Source organism: Gossypium arboreum, chromosome 8, assembly GCF_025698485.1.
Source record: "Gossypium arboreum isolate Shixiya-1 chromosome 8, ASM2569848v2, whole genome shotgun sequence".
Taxonomy (NCBI): Eukaryota; Viridiplantae; Streptophyta; class Magnoliopsida; order Malvales; family Malvaceae; genus Gossypium; species Gossypium arboreum.
Window position 1 is genome coordinate 19,726,609 of NC_069077.1, and position 23,412 is coordinate 19,750,020.

At 34.5% G+C, this 23,412-nt stretch overlaps 2 protein-coding genes and 1 long non-coding RNA gene across 4 annotated transcripts; 2 read left to right on the forward strand and 1 right to left on the reverse strand.

Moving 5' to 3' along the window:
- Positions 1-486: 486 nt before the first annotated feature.
- Positions 487-4,370, forward strand: LOC108469596 (uncharacterized). Its single transcript, XM_017770514.2, has 6 exons — positions 487-869; positions 946-1,355; positions 1,445-1,579; positions 2,387-2,569; positions 3,345-3,506; positions 3,800-4,370. The coding sequence occupies exons 1-6, from the start codon at positions 611-613 to the stop codon at positions 4,205-4,207; spliced, it is 1,557 nt and encodes a 518-aa protein (XP_017626003.1). The 5' UTR covers positions 487-610; the 3' UTR covers positions 4,208-4,370.
- Positions 4,371-4,446: 76 nt separating this feature from the next.
- Positions 4,447-12,322, reverse strand: LOC108469595 (LRR receptor-like serine/threonine-protein kinase FEI 1). 2 transcript variants are annotated; one of them, XM_053031614.1, is made up of 15 exons: positions 12,134-12,322; positions 11,939-11,969; positions 10,752-10,981; positions 10,244-10,379; positions 10,069-10,140; positions 9,894-9,965; positions 8,917-8,988; positions 8,745-8,816; positions 8,551-8,622; positions 8,216-8,313; positions 7,863-8,024; positions 7,424-7,756; positions 6,476-6,721; positions 5,553-5,686; positions 4,447-5,183 (listed from the first exon to the last, which is right to left on the reverse strand). In XM_053031614.1, the coding sequence occupies exons 3-15, from the start codon at positions 10,846-10,848 to the stop codon at positions 4,965-4,967; spliced, it is 1,785 nt and encodes a 594-aa protein (XP_052887574.1). In that variant the 5' UTR covers positions 10,849-10,981; positions 11,939-11,969; positions 12,134-12,322; the 3' UTR covers positions 4,447-4,964. The 2 variants fall into 2 exon arrangements, with proteins under 2 accessions (XP_052887574.1, XP_052887575.1); XM_053031615.1 differs by lacking the exon at positions 4,447-5,183 and having other exon boundaries at positions 5,556-5,686; positions 6,388-6,721; positions 11,939-12,322.
- Positions 12,323-14,083: 1,761 nt separating this feature from the next.
- On the forward strand, positions 14,084-15,712 carry LOC128296398 (uncharacterized). Its single transcript, XR_008287014.1, has 2 exons — positions 14,084-14,189; positions 15,497-15,712. It is a non-coding gene; the product is annotated as an uncharacterized LOC128296398 (long non-coding RNA).
- Positions 15,713-23,412: the final 7,700 nt, after the last annotated feature.

Consider the following 23,412-nt stretch of genomic DNA (forward strand, 5'->3'; position numbering starts at 1 on the left):
GGTGGAATGAAAATAAATTTTTAATTAAATAAATTTAATTTGGATTGCCACATAAGATATACAAGTTAGCATTTAAAACTCATTTGGACTACCACGTAGGACCGTCGTTAAGGAGGTAACGGAGATTAACGGTAGAATGACCACTTCGTAACAAATCGATAACGTAAGTGACCAAAACGTAACATTTTAAATATAAATAACTAAAATATAATCTGAAGCAAACAAAAATGACAATTTTTATGATTTACTCTTTAGTATACATATTCAAATACCAAAATATGCTTATTCCATGAAGATTATTCACATTCATTTGGCACAAGACCATGGAGAGATGCTTCCTTCTAGGTTGCTAATGTTAGTTTCCATGACTCCTTCGAGTTTCTTTTTTTTTTTACTAAAAAAATGTAGAATTAAATTGTTGCGTGAGGAATCAAATAGCTTAATATTAAAATTGAGAGGGAGCTTTTACCTTTCAAAAATTGTAACTGAAAATGATTTTTTTTTTTTTAACTGTGATTCGATAGCATAGTATCCTAAAATAAATAACTAGCAAGGAGCATAAGATACGGAACACCGAGTTTAGGGGAAGAAGAAAATAGGGTTCACTGAAATGGCATTAGCAGCATCCCTTAGCTCTTCTTCTTGTATCTGCTTCCACACCCAACTCCCCTATTCCAACTCAAACAGATACAAAACCTCCTCCGTCAACTTACCTCTTCGCCTTAATCTCCATGACAACGCCCCAAATTCCAACAAAAACTCATTGCTTCTTAGTATTTCTGCCTCAACATTTGTGTTTGTGGGTTTGGGTCTTTGCATTTGCTCCTCCGCTTCCGCCTTTACTCCACTGCCCCGTCACTTCCAAAAAGGTCTTTCTTTCTTTTAATTAATTAATTAATTTTCGAACTGTTCACTCACTGTCATCTTCTTCACTAAATGAACCAGTGGACAGCAGTTCAACAGCAACACTACAAGAAGAAGATGATGAGAAATCGGACGCAGCTTTTGAGATTTGGAAATCTAAATCTTATGCTCTCACGGTTCCTCTTTCCATGGTTGCTCTTCAGGGCTCCATACCTCCCTCTTGGTCCAAGGATTTCATCTCCTCTCAATCCAGGCGGTTAAAGCTCCAAACCAAATTCCGCCCAACTCTTGAAGATATATTCACTCAGTTATGCCTGCCCTTTACCCAAGCCAAAGCCAAAGTAAATATTGGGCCTGCATCTCCAGCTGCTGCTGATATTCTCACCCTAGGTGACTCTTGGCTCCCTTTAGCTATTAAAAAAGCTGTTATTGAACCCATTACTGCTGCTGAACACCAGGATTGGTTTAAGGATTTAAGTCGCAAATGGAAGGTAACTTAAACTGCTTCATTATTAATATTTGCTCTAATTCAATTCAAAACAAACACCCAAACATTACCCAACTCCCGAAATTGTCTCAGGTTTATCTACGCAGGAACCTCAATGGAGATATTGATCCACAAGGTCAGATATGGGCTGCACCCTATCGATGGGGTACCATGGTCATAGCATACAAGAAAACCAAATTTCAAAAGAAAAACTTGCCTCCTATGCAGGTAACGTTAGTCTATCTGTAAAATAAAATCAGTATGACTTTAGCTCCAATATGATTCTTATTCATGTAGTATGGATGACAATTGTCAATTTCAATGCCAAGCCAATACGTGCACACGTTCTCTCCTCTCACTTATAAAGGGTCTATTTTATTCTTTTAGAATTGTTCATAGTTTCCTCTCTTTTCCCCATATATGGTCTGAAATTTGGTAGTAATGACATTCAAGACACTGAAGAATGCTTAGTTTCTTTTTGAACCTGCCTTTTTACTATTCTAGCATAAAGGTTAATCTAGTTCTGTTTGGCCTGTGGAGAAACATTAGGCACTTTACTCTCTATTAAAACGTTTATAGCTTGTCTATTTTCTTCTTTGATTCATTGATTTATGCAGTATTTTCTCATAATGACATTGATTTTCTCATCATGGCATGAGCTAGATGAATTTTTTGAAGTTCTGTAAGAATTGCAGAATTTATTCCCATCTTGAAATACAGTACAGAAAGAAATTCGCACCAGTCAGTTGTAATGACTGCAGAAAAAAATGGTTTTTGAATCTCTGAAATGCAATTTTCCTTCCCTCCTTTGTATAGTCATTCTTCTGCTTGGAGCCTTGGACTGCTAAAACATGGGCTTTACAATAAACTGAAACCTTGCACCAATCCTTTTTTTTTTTTTTTTTACATGTTTTTCAGGGTAGCTTCAACTCATGAACAAATCATCAAGCATCAACATTTATTTATCTTATATCAGTATTTTGTTTTACCTTTGCTCAGTAACATTGACAATTTAGGAGAAAACCCCTATTGCAGGATTGGGCAGATTTGTGGCGGCCTGAACTTGCTGGAAGAATTTCAATGGTGAATTCCCCTAGAGAGGTTGTTGGTGCAGTTTTGAAGTACATGGGTGCATCATACAACACAACAGACATTGACTTGCAAATTGCTGGTGGGAGGAATGCTGTCCTGCAGAATCTTGAATTACTTGCAAGACAGGTAGTGAACCGCAAATGATGTTAAGTCTTCTTTATGTCTCCCCATTCTTTCTATTAGTTTGCATAGCATGATTAGGTGTCATTGCATCTTTAGTCTTCCAGTGGTAACTCTATTTTGGACCTAACTCTCAGACAAAATTACTGGTATTGATTAACTGAATTATTTGTTGATAAATACCATTGATCATTATTCTAAGAGAAAAGGTTCCGTTTGATGCTCTAAATCCAAATTCCAGCTCTCTTCAAGTTGGCTTATAGCATGAACCTTTAGATGGATTTTCATGTCACATTGTTGTGGTTGTTGAACTGGAAATTGTAAGTCTTGTATGAGTTTTTAGATCCCATGAGACCCCATGCGCAAATTATAGACTTACTCTGAACAGATACATTCTCCTAATTGTCACCTGTCCATTTCATCAAATGGTGGATGATTTTGCATATCCTTAGTAACGTGGGTTAATTTAGCTGTGGCACTCTTTGATGGATTGTGAAATAGACAGGATTTTGTGGCATGTAAATGTGGTGTAAGATGTTACAGAAACTAGTTTGAATAACATGTCTGGTGCAAATGCAATGGCTCACTATTCTCTACATTATTTACTTTTTGTTCAATCCAAATGATGAGAACTTGAGAATATTCTGGCAATCATTTTCCCCTCTTACCTTTTCTGTCTTGAAAATACTAATTCCCAAATGTTACCTTAGCGTATTTCTTTTTAGTTGGCTGTAGTTGCTTCAAATCATATTATAAGGACATATCCTTTGGGGTTTTGCAGGTTAAATTATTTGACAGTGCAAGCTATCTCAGAGCATTTTCAGTGGGAGATGTTTGGGTAGCTGTTGGGTGGAGTAGTGATGTTCTTCCAGTTGCAAAGCGTATGTCAAACGTTGCAGTTGTTGTTCCCAAGTCTGGAGCAAGCTTATGGGCTGATCTATGGGTATTACCTTTGAACCTTTCCATTTTACTGCTTTTTTTTTTTTTTTGCTGGAAACACATTTCGCCTTACATCGAGATTAAGTTTGTTATCTCTGTCAAGTAAGGGTGGGTGTCTGTGTAACTGGTTAGTATATTGGAACTAAAACAAGAGGAATAATGATTTTACGAGTAGAGAGAAACAGAGGAACTGACTTGCGGTGAAAACACAGTTAGTAAAAGCTGACTAGCAATAAATTTGAAGATAGCTTCTATACATATATACTCATTGAGATGTCTAGGTTTGTCTCCTTGCAGGCAATCCCAGCTGCCTCGAGACTTGAAACAAACCGTATTGGGGGCCGTGTCAGAGGTCCATCTCCGCTAATGCATCAATGGGTGGAATTCTGTTTACAGGCAGCGAGTGGCCTCCCTTTCAGGCAAGGGATAACTGCTGGCGCATCTCCGGCTGCCCTGGAGAGTGGTCCTGTCAAATTGCCTGAAGAGCTCACTAAGGGTAAGCCAAAGCTAGACTCAAATCTAGTTGCTGGAGTGCCACCACCTGAAATATTGGAAAGGTGCGAATTCTTGGAGCCATTATCTGATGCAACATTTTCCGATTATCAATGGCTCATTGATAACATGCCCAAATCGGGCCCTGGTTTTATAGATCATGTCTCGTCAATACTTGGAACTTTGAGGAGGCTGAAATTGAGTTGGTTTTAATTTTTTGTAGTCATGTATGTTTTTCTTTCCTTTTCACTCACAATGCCAAATTACCCGTTAATTTGTAAATCTCGAGTACTGGCAAAATTCTTTCTAAAATGTTCACTGTTAAGTTACCCACCAAATACAAAGGGCTTACGTTTTTATTGTTTCAGCCAAGAAACTTTGTTCATCACTAACTTTATAGAATGTAAGCACAGGCAGGCAACACAAAAATGGCAAAAACAAGAATCAGAATCTGCCAAACTCCGTCAACATGGTCAATTTACACAAATATTGTCGTCATATACACTTAAACATGGGGCAGGGGCAGGGGCAGGGGCAGCGGCAGGAGGAGAAACGCAAAAGGAGTAAGGGGAAAATAGGAAAAACAAAACAGACACCTAATGAACTACCAACCGACTGACCAACTCGTACCACAAGGGAAGAGAAGGTGAACGTTCCAATTCCATTGTAAATTGCAGTTCACCCATGACATCCGCCAAATTCTATTCAACATCTCAAATTGAGGTTCAAATGGATATGGGTAAATGTAAATGTGAAATGTAATGCAAATATACACCACACCTTCCATCCAGCTTCCATCTGCATAGAAGAATTAAATCAAAAAAATTGAACCCAAGTGTGAAGCTGTTGCAGGTTCAACCTCTCCCCCCTCATTTACTGCTTGTGATTGGATTGCATTACTTGTCAAGACAAACAGAAGAACGTGAAACCATACACACATTTCCTCATTTTCAGCTTCATCTTCAACTATTCAATCAGAGTTGGAATCATAAAAATCACTTGGGCATGGAGTCATAACCTCTGATTCAACCAACTGCACCACCCTGTGCATGGTGGGTCGATCCTCTGGGTTTGAACAAACACACTGGATTGCAACTGAGAGCAAAGAATCAAGGCTTTCTGCCTGAACCCCCTCACAATTCGGATCTAAAATCTCTCGCTCTCTATTCTCCGTAATTAAGAAATTTAACTGCATAAAAGAGAACATGCCAGTCAGATCATCAAACCCACACAAATATATACACACGCGAGTAATATTCTTAATTGAGAAAACCATCTGCATAGTATATTTCATTTGTATCTTTACAAGTTGGAGGAATGGGGATTGAAATCCAAATCTTTTGAGTTGTCAGTAAATGGAATATTAAGTGCAGAGACAACAGTAGAACAGCATTAAGTAAAAAACATTCAGAGACTAAGCACACAGCATAGTCAGTGCTACTTGACTTTCATATGCTTTGGACTTCTCAAGCACATGATTTAATGGCTTAATCAGAAATTAATTAATGAAAGGAGATACAAGCAAACTTGACAAAATGTCAACAAAGTGGAAACATACCCAGCCAACGATGTTGAGGCCCTTTTCAATGAAAGATGAATCAGTAGGTCTCTTGCCACTTATGACTTCAAGCACCAAAACCCCAAAACTATAGACATCAGTCTTCTCAGTTGCTCTCCCACTTGCCATATACTCTGGTAAAGGAAGTGTAAACAGACTTCAGATAAATTGTATCTAGAGTACATTGCATAAAAATGACTCTACCACATAACAAAATCCCATTCACAGCTTTTCAGAAAATAAGTAGATACTTGATCAAATTTGTATTCCTGAAATTTTTACTTTGGTTGGGTTGTAAGCTAAGACTGCAGTTTTTGCTTTCTTAACACAAATTTGAACAAGCCATATACACTACGGTATCCAACTAAATGCAGTGTTTCCAAAGACAAAATCTGTTTATGCAATGTGAGGTTAGATATGAACTTCAAGGTCTTGGAGCGTAAAACCTGTCTGGCAGCATTTTTTCCTAATATCTAGAAAAGGGGGAAAAGAGGTTCATGAAAATATAAAGTTCTAAATACTTTAAGAGAATATTTTTGGTCCATACACTTCGTGTTTGAATGAACAGGATTGTGATTTGCACCCCCTAGGCACCTTTTTGTGCATTGCTTTCTTCTCTTATCAAAGAAAAAATAATAGAGGAGGGGCATAGACATCCAAATTTAAATCTACTAAAAGAGGCATACATCTAAGTTCAGTTAAATTTTGACTTCAATAATCTGTAGGGGCCAAATAATATAAAAATAAAGAGCATCATGGGACATGGTTGTCATGTGTCAAATAAGCCATTAAAAGCAACAAGGAAAAAAGGAATTTCTATGACATCAAGTCTCACTTGTTTTATATGCCAAATGTTAACAACAGTATCATTTCCAAAGCACCAGACGCCACAATAGTAGACAGCCTATATTGGAACTGCATACCTGGAGCCAAATAACCAAAAGTTCCTGCAACAATGGTTGTAATATGAGATTCTTCATCCTCTAACAGTTTTGCAAGTCCAAAGTCTGATACTCGAGCTTCCAAGTTGCTATCAAGTAAAATATTGCTGGACTTTATGTCACGGTGTATGATCCTTGGAGAACAATCATGGTGTAGATAAGCCAGCCCTTTTGCTGCTCCCATAATAATGCTCAAACGTGCTTCCCAGTCTAACTGCTCAGATCGTTCTGTTAAAAGAACCACAAAAACAACATTACCTCCCCAAATAAAGAAATCAATCCATTCAAAAAATTAATAGAACTGAAATGGAACTACTATCATGAAGGAAATCCTAACTACTGGTGAGAAGTAAAAAAATGAAATATTTAAGTTCAAGCTCAAGGTTTTCAAGAGCACGAGGCGCAGTTTCCGGAGGCACAAAGCACAAAAAAGTGCTCGCCTAAATGAAGTAAGATGGGGTATGTATACATTTATGTGTTTTTGCATGTACATCGGTCTATATATAAACAAGCTTAAGATATATAATTATGATAATAACCTCTAAAGAGTGAAGCAGTTTATTCTACAAAACATACAACTTTCCCTTTTCCTTCTGTTGGCCAAAATCATTATTTCCCTTATGATTCCATATTACTTGTTAAATACTCAAAAATTGAGAAGTAGAAAGTTTGATATTGTCCCCTTTTTATTGAATGTACAATTAATGATAAAAATTAAAGAAATTAAAGAAAACTTCAATTAGGCGGGCTTTTCTTGTATCTACCAACTTGAAAAAAGCACATATTGGTCAACCAAGCACACGCCTAATCAAAGGTGCCTCATCAAAGGATCTGAGACACTTTTGTTGCCTAAGCTCAAGCCTTAACAACATAGAAATGTCAAGTTTAAGGACTATTGCTTTCAAATGAAAATGGTTAAGGGAACCTCACCATGAAGAGCTTCATCAAGGCTACCACCAGCCAGGAAATCATAGATTAACAGCTTTGATGTAGGTGAATTACAATATCCTCGCAAATTTACAAGGTATCGATGTTTTATGCTTCCAAGAATCTCAAGCTCTCTTTCAAAAAAACGATCAAATCCCTCATTCATCTTCACAATTCGTTTCAATGCAAACACATTGCCATCATCCATTGCAAGCTTGTACACTGTCCCAAACCCCCCAGTACCTATAATGTCTTCCTCACTCAAAGTTTCCAATTTCTTAATAATGTCTTTTGAAGAGTATGGCAAGTCTCCATGAAACATAACAATTGATGCCCCTGAAGCAACGATAGCACATTAACAAATACATTAAAGCTTGGAAAGTAAAAACGAATATGGGAAACAGCTAGATTTTTCAAAGTTGAAGATCAGTTAGAAGAAAACCTCCGCCAACATCCATGGCAAGAGTTCTGCTCTCTTTTTTACCAAACTTCTTGTATAGGAAGCACCCCCAAAAACACATAAGTGCCACCAAAAGCAGTGCACCTACAGTCGCTGATGCACTAATGAGAAGCTTTCCGGAGTATTTCCTTTTACCAACTTGAGCTATCAACAAAAATATATCAGAAAACTAAACAAAGTGAGTTGCCTCCCAAAAATATAATAAATCCAAGAAAATGTAACAAAATTGTCAGAAATTCAGATTTTGTGGACACAATTTGAACTTTTTACCATAATTAACACTGAGATGAGCACCAAACAGCCAGAGTAATATATTTCCCACACATGCAGCTTACCTGAAGTAGGTGACTCAGAATACGGTGTAGCTCCCCCATTGTCATCTTTGCATGCTACATTGATCTGCTTTCCACATAAATCACGATTTCCAACAAAACTACAAAAAGAAAAGAGATAAACTGTTAATTTAGCATAATAATAGCATAGCAATCTTTTATAACTTCTCAAGGTGAAGTGACCAGTAGAAGAGAAAGATATTAAAAGTGAAAATAAAGGGATCAAGTAAAAGAGTAACAGATCCTCGAACCCTCCTGAATGATATGATTCTGAAGATGTAGCATATAAATAACCAAAGATCTATTGAACACAATATACCAAATTAGCTTGTACTCACGAGCTAGCTGTATAGTTGCTGAAGACACCTTGCGATGGTATAGGCCCGACCAGAAAATTGTTTGACACATTGCTTTAGGAAATTCAATAAGATCATCAAAGATGAGTTTCAATTCAATAAATTCTTAAAAGTATCAACTCAGTAGAACACGCATAGATTTAAAAACTAACAAATTTTAAGCAAAGGGAACTAACAATGTAACGAGCTTATCTAGCCTTCCAATTGAGGGAGGGATAGATCCACTGAGAGAGTTGCTTGAGATATCCCTGAAAATTCAGAAAAACAATGTAAGCATCATCGCATAATCCAAATGCTTAGACTCTTTATCACTCTAGCTCACATTTATTAGCAAAAGAAACAACTTACAGATTCTGAAGTGAAGAAACATTGCCCAATTCACTTGGAATTAATCCACTTAAGTAATTACCCTGCAAATAACTACAAAAGAGAACAGAATACAGTATTAAAAAACACATAATTCCAAAATAAATTCTTCAATAAAAAATCTAGAGAACCTCTAAAACCAAACGGCACTTAATATTTACACGCACACTAGTTGAATACAACCATGCCATTTCTTAAGAAAATATATACAAGAACTTAGATATCAAGTATATCCAAGCAGTATATAACCAAAACCAGATAGAACCTTAGCGAGTTTCAAGAAAAAGTAAAAAAAAAAATGTCCACTTTTCTTAAGAAAAAAAACGTGCCATAAATTTAACAGCATTAAGCAATCAAAAGCAAGGGAAATGTTGAGTTTTGCTTTAGCTCTTTATACACTGAATTACTAGATTTAATTATCCAAGAAGGATAAATTATCAGGGAAAGGTCAAAAAGGGAAAAAAAAAAAAAGATTACTAGCGTAGCCAAGCTCAGCATCACTAAAGATTACTTCGCCTGGAGGTTGGCCTACTGGTTCAGTTTGTACCCATCCAAATTGAGGGTGGAGGTCCAAGGTTCACTTCCCCCTTGGCCTTGCTCAACTGTCAAGAAGGATACCTTATGGATTGATAATTATGAAATTAAACATGCCAATTTCTCTACAGTCTTTATCAATTTACATACATTAAAGTGTGTAGGCACACACATATATCATACACAAATAAGAACAGAAGGACCAAAACAAAACCAATTGTTTGAATTGTGGCACAAATAGAACAATTTGCTATCCCCATCTATAATTCATAATCCAACAAAATAACAAGTACTTTTGAGGTCGAACTACCATTTTGCATCGGAACCAAAGGCAAATGATAAATCTCAAAGAGAATAAAATATTTTAATTTTTTTAATATCATAACCTGTAGCCAACAACACTTTTCAAGTACAACAATACTTACATTCCCTGCAACTCTGTGCAATTACCCAGCTCTGATGGAATTGCCCCATAAAAGTTGTTATTATGAAGCATTCTGATACATGTAAAAATCAGAGAAAATATCAGCTGCAATAAAATATATTTGAATACAGATCATCCATCAAGTATGAAGAAAGATAAGTCCCACTAATACATACAAAAGCCTCAAGTGCTCCAACTTCCCAAGGTCAGGCGATATAGGACCACTCAGTTTATGATTGGTAAGGCTCCTGAAGAGAAAACGTAGAGAAAAAAGAAGATGTTAAATTGCATCTTCATGTAAACAAAGTAGTTTAAGGGATGTTATATTTGTACATGATCTTCAATACTCACAAAGTTGTCACTCTCTTGGTTTTACTATCACACTTCACCCCTTTCCATTTGCATGGATCAGGATCCTCTGGTCTCCACTGAGAAAGCACACCATCTGAACTAATAATTGCTATCCGAAAGCTCAGAAGTGCCTCTCCTGCATCATGAAAAGCATTTTCACAATCTGTTACCAAATATTCTTATTTCCAGCATGAAATGCATTGTAATCACTGGCTGACTAGAGATTCTATAACCAGCCAAAATCTATTTTATCCAAATTAAATCTAAAAGACTGTCAAAAAGGAAAAGGAAAGCAAAATGTAAACATGCTCACCAAAGTTTTAAATGGTCAAGATTTTCAATGTGCAAATTTCCTAAGTGAGACAAATTAACCAGTAATTTCCAACCAAAAGAGCATTAACATAAGGAGAGCATTTAAGATCCTTTTCCAGATGGTGAGAGAATAAGAGGAGAAAAAAATTTCTAAATATCAGCTTGAATGATCTCATACTACATATAAATGACATACCATCAGGACTGATAGCTCTGATTCTGTTTGCTAGGATAAAAGAGAATAGAATGAGAAGCAGCCATGGCCATTGATATTTCATCAGACGAATGCCCATAATGGCACTGACAAAGCATAATATAGATACTACAAATCATCTGATACGCCAAACTCAGGAATGCACCCTTGTTGTATCATATGGTTATCGGGACTACAACGCCACTTGGCAGCTACAAAAATACAAACAAAGTCTGGCAGGACATAGAGAAGCAAAAATAAGAATTAGAAACAGTTAGATACTTGAAACAGAAACATTGTGCAGAAAGCAGAATTCCAATTGAAATTGTTACAAAGTTCCTTCCAATTTGTGCAGAAAAAATGCATAATTGAAAACCAAGAAAGAACCACCTCCCTCCCTCTCTCTCTCTCTCTAGAACCAAAGGACAAATAGAGCATTGAAGTCTTATACATGAATACATATCAAATAATTCTAATCATGAAAAAAAATCCAACTTGATAACCATTGCAGTTTTGATATCTATGATGGACTATGAGCACTGCTTACTCTTGTACCATACATTGTGCGACATGAATTTCAAAGAATGAACTAATCAGTACAATAAAGCCTTCTCAGCCAGAATCGGACTTTAAAGCCAATTTTAAGGAACATGAACGCTTATGAGAAACAACATTTACATCATTAAAGGTTTTTGCTGCATTAGCATTCTTTATCTAAATGAGATTAGCAGCTTCTACTACAAGCAAGTCATTTCCCAAATCTTCAATCATTTTGAAGCATTTCTGTCAAATTTAAAGTTGCACGTACTAAACGCAAATATAATAACACAAGCAATTACTCTAAGATCAACTTCTCCAACCCTAAACTCTTAACTTGAAAATAAACTACTACCTCTGAAAGTTGAGCTAAAACAATCACTTTGATAAAGTGACACAAACTTTGCGACATAAATCGGACGGAATCAAGAGCTTAAAACGAAAATAGCATTCTTAGAATTCGTCTCTCAGCATGAGCTATTTATATTCCGAGACTGCTAAAAAAGGAAATTGACCTAAAAACGAAGTAAAGAATCGAGCAGGAAAACAATTGCTAACCAATCTGGAACTTAAAACACAAACAGAACCAAACTTTGGAGAAGAAAATGGAATGAAAACACAAAAAATTAAAAATAAAGAGAAATTAAAGAAACCTTGAGATTGAACCGATCTGCGGGCAGTGAGCTGCGAAGAGAAAACAAGCAAAAAAAAATCAAATAAAAATAACGAATAAAAAAAGATTCGATGCTACTTCTTTTTTCTTCTTGGATTTCTTTTAATTCTTTTTTTTTTCTAATATTATTTTGGTTAAATTCTGAAAATGAAGATGTGATTGTGAAGAGAGAGACTTTAGTCGTTGAAGAGAGTGAGGCAGAGAGCTATAGATTAGATGTTTGGAATTAAAGGGGGGCCGAGTTGAGATGGTGCTGCTTTCTCACGTGCGACTGCGACTTCCGTACGTGCCAACCGACGCTTCTTGCTTTCTAGAAAAGAGTAAAGTCTAAAGTCTAACACTCTTAACTCCTGGACTCTAAGCGAGTTACAGTAAACTTTGTCCACGCCCGGATCTTATTAAGATATTTCAATTTTGTGTTAATTGTTTTAAATTAAATTAAAAAATCCATTTTGTATCAAACAATGTAAATATTTTAATTATTTGTGGATTTATATAAAACTATACGCGTTTTCAACCCTTCTTAAAAATTAAAAATATGCAGGAAATGAATTGAATTTTAGCTAAATTAATATTAATATTATTAATATAAAAAATATTGATTCGAAAGATTGAAATTAATAGTTAAAAAATATGCTGAGATAATTTTAATAACTAAATTTTTTTCTCGTCACACTTTTATCTTATTCTACTCTTTTTAAGTGAATTTTTAATGAATAAAATATTGAATTGATTAATTATTTTTTTAGTGAATTAAAGATTAATTCATTTTAATAAACTAAATATTTAAATTTAAAATTATGTATCACTAGAATATACCGGAAAAACAATTAAAGTTTTTGACATTTATATTAAAATTAAAATTGAATTCTTGTAATAAATTATACGAAATATGAAACAAATAAAGATAAAATAATAAAACATGTGCTGCAGCGAAAATTGATATGTCCATGATTTAAATAGGATAAATTAGTAAAATATGCTATTTTTTCAGTTAGTCTTTTAGGTTGTTGTAAACTTTAATTAGAGAAATTGGTCATTTTTAAGAGAGAGAAAGTGAAAGCGCGTCCAGCAGGGTATGCTTTCTGCATAGATGGCAAGAAAGCGTGTCCAGTTAGACGGACTTTCACTTTCTCTCTCTAAGGTTAGGATATTTTTTTTAAGGTTAGGATCTTTAGGGTTTTTGGTTTTTTAGGGTTTAAGGTACTTTGAATGTGTTTAGAGTTTTCGACTAAAACAACAGAAGTTCTTAGGTAGTTTTGAGGGATCGAGGACGTGATAACACGCCTCAACACACATATATTTAATATATCATGGCGAGATAGGATCATCACTTGAGGAACCCATTGTGAGGAAACTTGATTTCGGGGTAATAATGCTTGATAAAACCAGTGGTGGAAGTCTAGGTGGAGGTCACAATCGGCAGTCATGATCTTGTAACAGCCCGATTTTCAGTGGTGTCAGAAATAGTAGTTTCAAGGCCACCAAATTAAGCAAGCAAGTTCGTAAATATTATTATTTAATATTTATGGGTTAAATATGATTTTAGAAAGATTTTTGAATTAGTAATTTGTATTTTATAAAGATTTATTCGGCTAAATGGTTTTAGAAAATGAGGTGTTGGGACCTCAATTCTATAAATCGAGTCGTAAATATTTTTATAAATATTTATGGAGTGTCTTTAGGGTGGTATTAAAGTTTCGTTAAGAAATTTTAACGTTTCGATTGTTAATTGATTAAAAAGCACCAAATTGAAAAAAAATGCATTCCCGGGACTCCGTTCCAGTAAATCGGATTCGTAAATATTTTTAATAAATATTTACGAAGTTAGTTGTGTAGTTAATTAGGTTTTGGTTAAGTGAAATTTGCTTGAATTAAAAATAATTAGGTAAAAGATTAAATTACAATAGAGGAGAAAATTTATTTATAGATTAAAGAAAAACTAAAGGGACTAAGAAGGCAATTATGCCATTCTTTATAGTTGAGGCGGCAAACATGTAAAAATATCAAAGATTTTTATGATTAAAATATATATATGTTTACTTAATAAATAAGAATATTATTATATATTATATTAAATTATATTATATATGTTATATATATTATATAAATTGGTAAAGAAACACAAGAAACAGAATGAAATTGAAACGAAACAGAGAAGAAACAGGAGGGAAAGAAAGAAAGAAAAAGGAAAAGGAAAATTTGGGGTTTCAAGGTTCAAAGTTAATTTGGTAAGTCAATTTAATCTATTTTCTTGTAATTTTTGAGTTTTTAGAAACTTAGAATAATATACTATTGGATTTATGTTGAAAATTTGAAAGTTGGTGGATTTTTGGATACAGTTTATGTTGAATTAATTGATGAATTGGGGGTTAAATTGATAGAATTTCAAGTTAGAATTGGGTAAAGGATTTAATTGTAAAATAAATTATAAGTTTTGAGTAATAGGGACTAAATTGAGAAAATTTCAAAATTTGGGATTTATGGTGAAATTAGAGAGTTAAATTAGTTTAAAGTGGGAATGGAATGAAAATATGGAATTAGTTTTGAGAATAAAAGTTAGTCTCGGTTCAGGGACTAAATTGGAATTTAGGAAAATATTGAGTAAAAATTAAAATATTTAACATGAGATTGAATTATGTTGTATTGATGATTTTTAATTGTTTTAATTCCGTAATTAGCGTCGTATCGGAATTCTCGACTAAAAAGGGGAAAAATATAGTAGACTAGGAATAGCTCAGAATTATTGGTTTGTATTTCTATAATCAGAATTTAATTATTAATTATTGTATTTTGATTAAATGTTACGGTAAGTGATTGAGGTGAGAATTATTGTGTTTTACAATTGAAATGGATTATTTTGGTATGTGATGAAATTATATTGGTTGAATTAATTTGGAATATATATATTATGAATATATATGTGTAAATGTGGAATTGTGCAAATATGATAATTGGATTTTTTTTTTATATGTATGAAATTCAGTTTTAATGCCCAAGTAGACAGAATTTAGAACTACTGGGATATTAGTAGCATGCCATTAAGGAACTCTAGCACGCTATCTGATAATTAGCACGTTAGTGCTCTTCGATTACTAGCACATTAATGCTCTCTGTTTAGCACATTCTTGCTCTTTGTATAGCACTTCAGTGCTCTCCGTTCATTAGTGCATAATAATGCACCCCTGTATTTGTTCCATATATCCGGTGTGTTCTATAAAGTCTACTTTGGCTAAGAATATGAGACAGTGAACTGAAAATAGAATGTGAAATATGTTGTTAATTCATGGAATACACGAGTTACATATTCATGAGTTGAATGTGGAATGGATAGTACCATTATTTAAATGATACGTGAATAAATTATGGAAAACTATTATATATAGCAAGCGATGAAAATTGAGTATTGTATGGTTTTAAACGCTCAATTGTGCTTAATATTTTATTATACATATTTTATTGTTAATTTTTTTAAATATTCGGATTATAGAAATACCACTGAGTTTTTATTCAACGTACGGTTTGTTATCGTGCGCAGGTTAAGTTAAAGTCAGATCATTGAATCAGCATCCAAAGCCGATCCCAAACTCATTGTGGTGATGAACATTTCTTTTAGTAATGGCATATACCTAGGATGTCATGTATGCCATTTTACAAAATAATTGTAAACAATGTTAATGATGACATTGATTACTTTATGCATAAATATATGTATGTTATATTGTGATTAAGGAAGAACACGTTTAAGTTGTTATTTAAGTGAATATTAAATAAGGGACGACGTGATTAAATTATGATGTGAATGTTAAATAATTATTTAATGTTTGTATTTGTACCGAAATGTCTGGTAATGCTCCGTAACCCGATTTCGACGAGGGATATGGGTTGAGGGTGTTACAGATCTAGTCAAGGGTTCAAGTATAACTGGAGCCCCGGTGACGGTCGTTACACAGCCAAGAGGTCAAGCATTTTGGATACCCGCAAATGATGCTTTATAAATACCATACATAAGATTGAGGCCATAATCATACGAAAAAACTTTGGGAATTTTCGTTGTAATCAACGTAATTTTTTTTCTCTATTTCCAAGCAACCGGTATCTTTAAACTTTGATTCTTATCTGAAGGTTGACATCAAGGTGGACATAAGAGGGCTCTCAAGTAGAGAGCGGATGGTCTGACATAGTAAAGATCAAACTTGGTTGGCGCAACAATGATTTTAGTTATTAATGCATTGTTTAATAACGATACTCGTCGTCGCCCCAAAAAGAAGCATCACCTTTACTATACCGCAATAGCCGCTCCCTGCCTAAGAGTCATCTTGCATCCATCACGGTGTTAGTCTTCGAATAAAAAGAAAGGTTAAATGTATCGATTGCTTGGAAACGGAGAAAAAAATTACGCCAATTATAGCGGGAAACCCTAGAGTTTTTCTCGTATGATTATGCCCTCAAACTTCTGTGTAGCATTTTTAGGGAAACATTTTCGAGTACCTGAAAAGTTTGAGCTCGTGGCCACGTAATGACCATCAACTGGCTCCCCTGTTATACCCTGAGCCATGACCGTATAGCGGCCATCGATTGAGACCCTCACGTTGACTTCACCCTTGACCGTAGAAGTCAAAATCACCTCATAACTGGCTTCCCTAGGATAGGCCTCGGAGGCAATGATCCCATCTTGGCATGATATATGAAATGTGTGCGGCTCAGAACTATACCGCATCATCGACGACTTAAGAATACCTTAAATGTAAACCAAATATTTTTAGCAACTAAAATTTTTAAGACTGGGAAATGGTTTATAGTGGAGGAATAGAGAGGATTAGAGAGAAATTATATGACTAGGGGACGATGAAGCTTGGTGTGTGTGAGCCCTTTTATAATCATAGGGAAGGGTCCATTTGTAAATAAAAACCTTGAAAGTATGCTGCAAAAGTGATGCACATATTCTAAACGTGTTTAAAACATCTAAATTATTCAAAGAGTCAGGCTTTTCACCTCAGGAAATAGGAACTTTGTTAGAAAAAGCTCGCCTAGTTGGGGAAGCTTTCCTGCTGACATGACAGGGAAGCGCACCTAGCTGGACACGCTTTCTAAAAGCACATCCAGTTAGGCATGCTTTCTTACTATGTTAGCATGGAAACGTAAACAACTGGGCGAGCTTTCTCTAACAAATTTCCTTTCTTTTGAGAGTGAAAATACCTTTTAAAATGCTTGTAGAGCACGTTATGCAGCACAGAATCTTTTAGGAGCACAGACATGATGAAATTATATGACTTTTGAACGCGTTCTGAAAATTATTTACACCATACAATATGCAACAAATGTGTGCATTTGTAAACGAAATTCAAAGCAAGTATTCTCTTTCTCCCTGCATAATTCTTTTATAAAATGGGTGTAATTTTCATAACATAGACACGCATCAAGTTAATATCAAATAGAAGATGTGAGAGTTGTGTGTACTCCTTTGGACAAGTCTCTACTTATTTTTTTGCGTTTGTTCATGCAATTTGTTACCAATATTGAAATGAGTAGACAAGTGAAATACGTTATATACTATGATGGTTAAATCTGTAATATAGAGGTCGGAGTAGTGTTTGTAGGAGTGAAGTTCGTGGAATTTGCATTCAATAGTACCATTCAAATGCATGAGCTACGAACTAGAATCAGGAGAAAAGTTAGGGGATTGACCTAGGAAAGAATTACGAGGCTACAATACAGATTTCTTACTTTTGTTGACCCTTATAGTGTGAGTTATTTGATGTGATTAGCGAGACGAATCTCAAAATGCTTATATCATCGCACATCTCAAGCAGAAATGTTGTTTTTGAGTTATACGTTGAGTTCACCGATACCGATGGATCTGGCTCATCTTTGACTACCATTGCAGTGAATACGAGTATTGAAGCTGATGTACAAAGTCTTATTACACAGTTGTGTGGTGGATTTTCTGGCCTGCTATAAAGCGGCTACTACGATGTTCCCGAAACATCTATGGGCAGACACACATTGGTCTTTGACACCAATCTAAATTTCGGGGGTCAGTACCAGTAGAGGTATTAGCTTAACCCAAACTTAGACACTCGGGCTCGACATTCAATCATTGCATTCGATTTCAACTTTGGCACTGGATTGATATTATAGGGCAGAAGCAATTATATCGGGGGATCATCGACGTACACTGGACATCAACTTGTTGAATATTCTGGCGGACACATGGGTTACAAGAGAACCTATGACCTACTCCTTTTGACAGGACCAGCAAGGGTATGTCTAACACCATGCTCGAAGGTGACAATGAAAGCGTGGACAAAGAAGGAGATGCATGTGAGGAAAAAGGGGCTATAGACCCAAAAGAGGGAGAAGAGTCAGAACCTGAGCTAATCTGACAGCGCGGTTCGGATGGTTTAGAAGTAGCACTATTTTTCAAACCGGATCTGGTTACAATGGAGCCAGAACCTTATGAGTTTGACGATGACGCCTTGGACAATACTCCAGATCCAAATACACGATTCAGGGTGTATGAACCTGATAATACTCTAGAATGGCATATTTTTATGTGTTAATTATATGTTTATTTTGAGTATGATCCTATTAATTTGAACTATTTATGGTATTTTATCTTATAGGGACTAAATTGAAGGAAAAAGGAAATTTGGGGGCTAAAAGCATGAATTTAAAGATAAAATGGGCCAACATGCAAGAGATGGTGCCAAAAATACAAATTGTGGAAGATTTGGGGAAAAAGTACAAAGAAGGAATTTGTTGATCCTTTGAGATGAGCTCAATTAACTCATTCCACTTATGATAAAGATTCTTTCTTATTCAAAAAAAGACAAAATTCAAGGATGAAGCTTTTCAAGGAAAGGGAGAATGATACATGCACGAATATGGTGAAATTTATTAAATTCCACTCACCGAATCTGCCAATTTTTAAGCTTGGAAAATCAATCAAATTGTAATGACTTTTTGGATAAGATCCAAGAATTTTTGGGTTAAGATGTCTTCATACCTTTTGAATATTTATCTCTTAACTTTAAAACGAACTTTGAATAACTTGATTTTGAGTTTATGAACTCAAGTTATGGTAGTTTTAGTGAATACTACCGAGCAAAATTTATGAACGGGATTATTAAGGAAATTACGAGTTGAATACAAGTCAGATCTGAATTTGCATTTCTTTTGTTTCTTTGTTATTTTTATTTATTATTTGTTCTCAAATTTATTCTTGTAGTGTTTCTATTTTATTTATTTCTAAATTTCTTTATTTATTCTTTACAGGTGGAAACACAAAAATTTATATGCTTTTTCATACCCATTTTTACTTAAATTCGTGCAAATCCGATTAAATTCTTGTCAAAAATAATTAAATATTATAAAATAATTAAATTGTGTTAAAAATATGAACATGGTGAATTTTAGTTAATTTTATAATTAATTTTGACTATTTTCGACAGATTCGCGCAAAGGGCGAAAATTGGCTCAACTGACACTGCTGAAAGCACAAAACCGAGAAGCAATTTGAAGTATCAAGGCACATTAATTTCCAGCCTAAGACGGTCCAGAAATGTGTATTAATTCATAATTTAATTAATTTTAATTTATTCCCCATTTAATTTGGGTTAAATAAATTATTTTTAATTAATTATGGAGAAAGGGTCCAGTTGAACCGCACTGGTCGAACCAAATTGAGTGAACCGAACTAGCCACTAATTGGGCAGCCCAGAACCGTCCATATGCTGACCCAAATCAGCATTTTATCTGATTAAATATACTTACAAAAAGACCCTTGAAAGACTTTCAAATTGCATTCAAACCCCACCTTTAATTGTGGCTTTGTAAATTTGTCCCAAGCTATTTTAAGCAAAGTTGAAAGTCTCAACTTTTGCCAAGTAGATGGCCGGCCATAGGGGGGATCTTTGGCTGCTGGAATTTGCTATTTTTAGCAACCACAATCAGCTATAAAAGCTACCCCTTTCTGATCATTCAAACCATCCCTCAATCCCACAACATTCTCTAATTCTCTCTTCTCCTCTCACTTTTCTCTCCATTTTTTTTCCATCCCATTTCCCTTTTTGTTCAAGTGCCGATTTCTTCTCTTGGGAAAGAGGCTCTCATCAGCCATTTTGGAGCAGCAATTAGTGTTCATAGGCTACCTTGATAGCCGAGGGCAACGAAGAACAAAGAACAGAGAAACTAGTTAAGCCACGGAAAAACATCGGATTTGCTTCTTGTTCCCTATCTCTTTAATTTTTGTTGTTATTTTGACGAACATGTTTATGAATATTTATGCTATTGAAATGATTATTTTAATCAATTTAGCTTAAATTAAGTTTGTGTTGGGTTGATTATATTCTACTTTTGCTGAATTGTTAAAATGATGTTTATCTTTGTTATAAGCCTCGGTAAATTGCTTGGTTAAGTAAAATCATGCCTAAGTTATTTGTGCAATATAATTGTTAAATAAATAATGAATTAATTATTAAATCGTATTGAAATTATAATTAATAGACACAATGTTTAATCAGTGCATGTTTATTCTTCTAATGTAGCTGAAGTTTAAATTAGCATTGTATTCGGCGATACATATGCCTTGTATAACTTGCAAGATTTTTGTGATTAAACTGTTTCAAGGTAAAAATACCCTGTTTCCTCACTTAATCTTTTATATGCTTGTGAAGATTAATTAACCGCTTGGATTGACATTGAAAAATGTTCAAGAGATTGATTAATTTAATAAGTATGTATGAGCAGTAGTTAGCAAATTACCGAGTTGCCGTGAATTTATTCGTAGCAATATAAACATAAGTTTAATAACTCTAAGTTAAGAAATGTAATTAATCCAACACAAGTATGTTATCTTGATCAAATCTTATTTGAAATCGTGTAGTAGAACTCCTTTGTTTTATTTTAATTATTTACTTAGTTTTTAAATAGTTTTTGACCATCTTTTAAAACCAAATTATTTTTACCTCGTCAAAGTGTTTTACAATTAATTTCATAAATAATTCTTTTTACAGTCCCTATGGGTACGATAACTCGACATTTACTTGTCAGTTTATTACTTGTTGCGATTGTGTACACTTGCACATTTTCCGTCGTTCTAACAGGTTCGATATGAATCTTTCTTTCTTTCTTCTTGCTTTCGCCAACTCCTTTATCAAAAGGTTTTGTCCATTCTTTCGATGAAAATTTGATTTTTTGTTACATTGAGGATAAAACTATAAAACATGGCTCACATTTATAAGACCATCCTAAAGTTATTGAGAGGAAAATGGTTTGGGACCAACTTGGTCAATTTTCTAACTCTATTGCTACCAATGAAAATTGGATAGTGATTTCAATTAACTTATTTAGTACAAGGACAAATACTCTCCCCGATCTAAATGATCTTAAGGGGGGCCTCTGATTTACTTCACTACCTGAATTTATGTAATATTTCAAAAATCCTTGTAAAAAGGTTATACTTCATATGGACTAACAATACACAACCAAAGGATGTGGCATAGGAAAGGCTAGACAGGGCCTCTGTTAAGGAGCACTGCTTCAACAATTGCTTGAATCTTTCTGTTCTCAATCTTCCTATCTTGCAATCAGACCATGGTCCAATGATTATTTTATTAATAAAAGACCTCATTTCCAAAGAAGACCCTATCATTTTGAAGCCACGTGGACCTTTCATCCACAATGTAGGAATATCATAAAAAAAGCTTGGTATTCATACATTGAGGGATCACTTTCCTTCAACTTGGTTTGTAAGATTAAGATCACAACCTCTTTTATTCACAAATGGAACAAAGATGTTTTTTTGTGACCTTAGTAAGAGGAAATTGGAACTAGAGAATGCCGTCGTGATTGCTTAATCAAATATTCTTTCCCCCCAATCCTTTGAACTCAAGAAGTCTATCAAAGTTAAACTGGAACAACTTGTGGAGTAATAACAAATGCATTGGCTCAAAAAATATAGATCGCAATGGCATAAACTGGGAGATGAAAATACAAAGTTCTTTTACCTACCAAGCACAAAGTGTTTTCAACAGAATCAAAGATATGAATGATGCACAAAATAACCGAGTGGATAATCTTGTAACTATGAAACAAGTTTTGGCAATTTCTTTGTGAAGCTTTTCCATAGTCAAGCTAATGAGAACTTGAAATTCATCAAGGATTGTCTAAGAAATATTGTTGTGTCCTGCCTCTTGCAAAACAATTTGGCTTTTCTCAACCAACCTTTCACAATCAATGAAATGAAAGAATCTATCTTTCAAATTGATGCTCTTAAAGCCTCAAGTATTGACGATAAACCAAGACTCTTTTACCAACACTTCTAAGATATTGTGGAAAATGATGTCATTTCTTTGTCTTTGTCTTTTCTACATTCAAGCGTCCTCAAAAAACTTAACAAAATTATCATTTCCCTCATCTCAAAAGGCAATTCCTAGACCAAACCAAAGGACTACAAACCCATTAGCCCTTGTAATGTGGCCTACAAGATTATTTTAAAGATCATAGTTAATCATTTTTAAAAAATTCTCTCTAGTATTATATCCTGCTTTCAGAATGTTTTTGTTCCATGTCATCTTATCTCTAACAACATTATCTTAGCAAGTGAGGTTCTCTACACAATTAAAAGAAAAATCAAGGGAAAAGACTCCCTTACTACTTTTAAGATTAACAAGAGTAGGGCATTTGATAGGATAAATTGAACCTTCCTTAAGAAATTTCTTAAAGCTATGTGTTTTACACATCATTGGATCAATCTTATTTATCAATGCAACTCTACAATCCCTTATCAAGTTATTATTAATGGCTCACTCACTAAATGCTTTGACCCATGTAGAGGTTTGCAACAAAGAGATCCCTCTCTCTCTTATCTTTTTATTATTTGCATGAACATTCTGTCTCTTATGTTCCAAAAGGCTGAAACAGCGAGATCCATTTAGGGCATTGAAAATCTCAAATAGCACTCTTTCTATAATCATTTTCTTTTCACAAATGTTTGCTTTATCTTTTTCAATGCCTATGTCTAATGTCGTAGACGACTAAAGGGTATTCTTAAGGATTTATGTTCCCTTTCTAGGCTGTTTATCAATTTTACAAAATTTGAGCTTTTTCTTGGTCCCTCTACAAAATCATAGTCCAAAAGATGGTTTAGTAACATCCTTAATGCCAAAAAATCGAAGCGCCTGACAATATTAGGGTTTTGGTCTAGGAAAGCTTAACAAGAAAAAAAGTCATTTCATAAAAAAAAAATATTGATAAAAATCAATTCCAAACTTTCTTTTGGGTGGGGTCACAAAGTTGATGAAAGGAAGCTTCATTTTTGTAACAGGGATAAGCTATGTTCTCGAGTGTATGAAGGGGTTTAGGCATTTATAAAACTAAATTGTTCAATGAAGCCCTCCTTTCAAAAATAGCTTGGCGAATTTTGGACGCAATCAAAGAACCTCCTCTCAA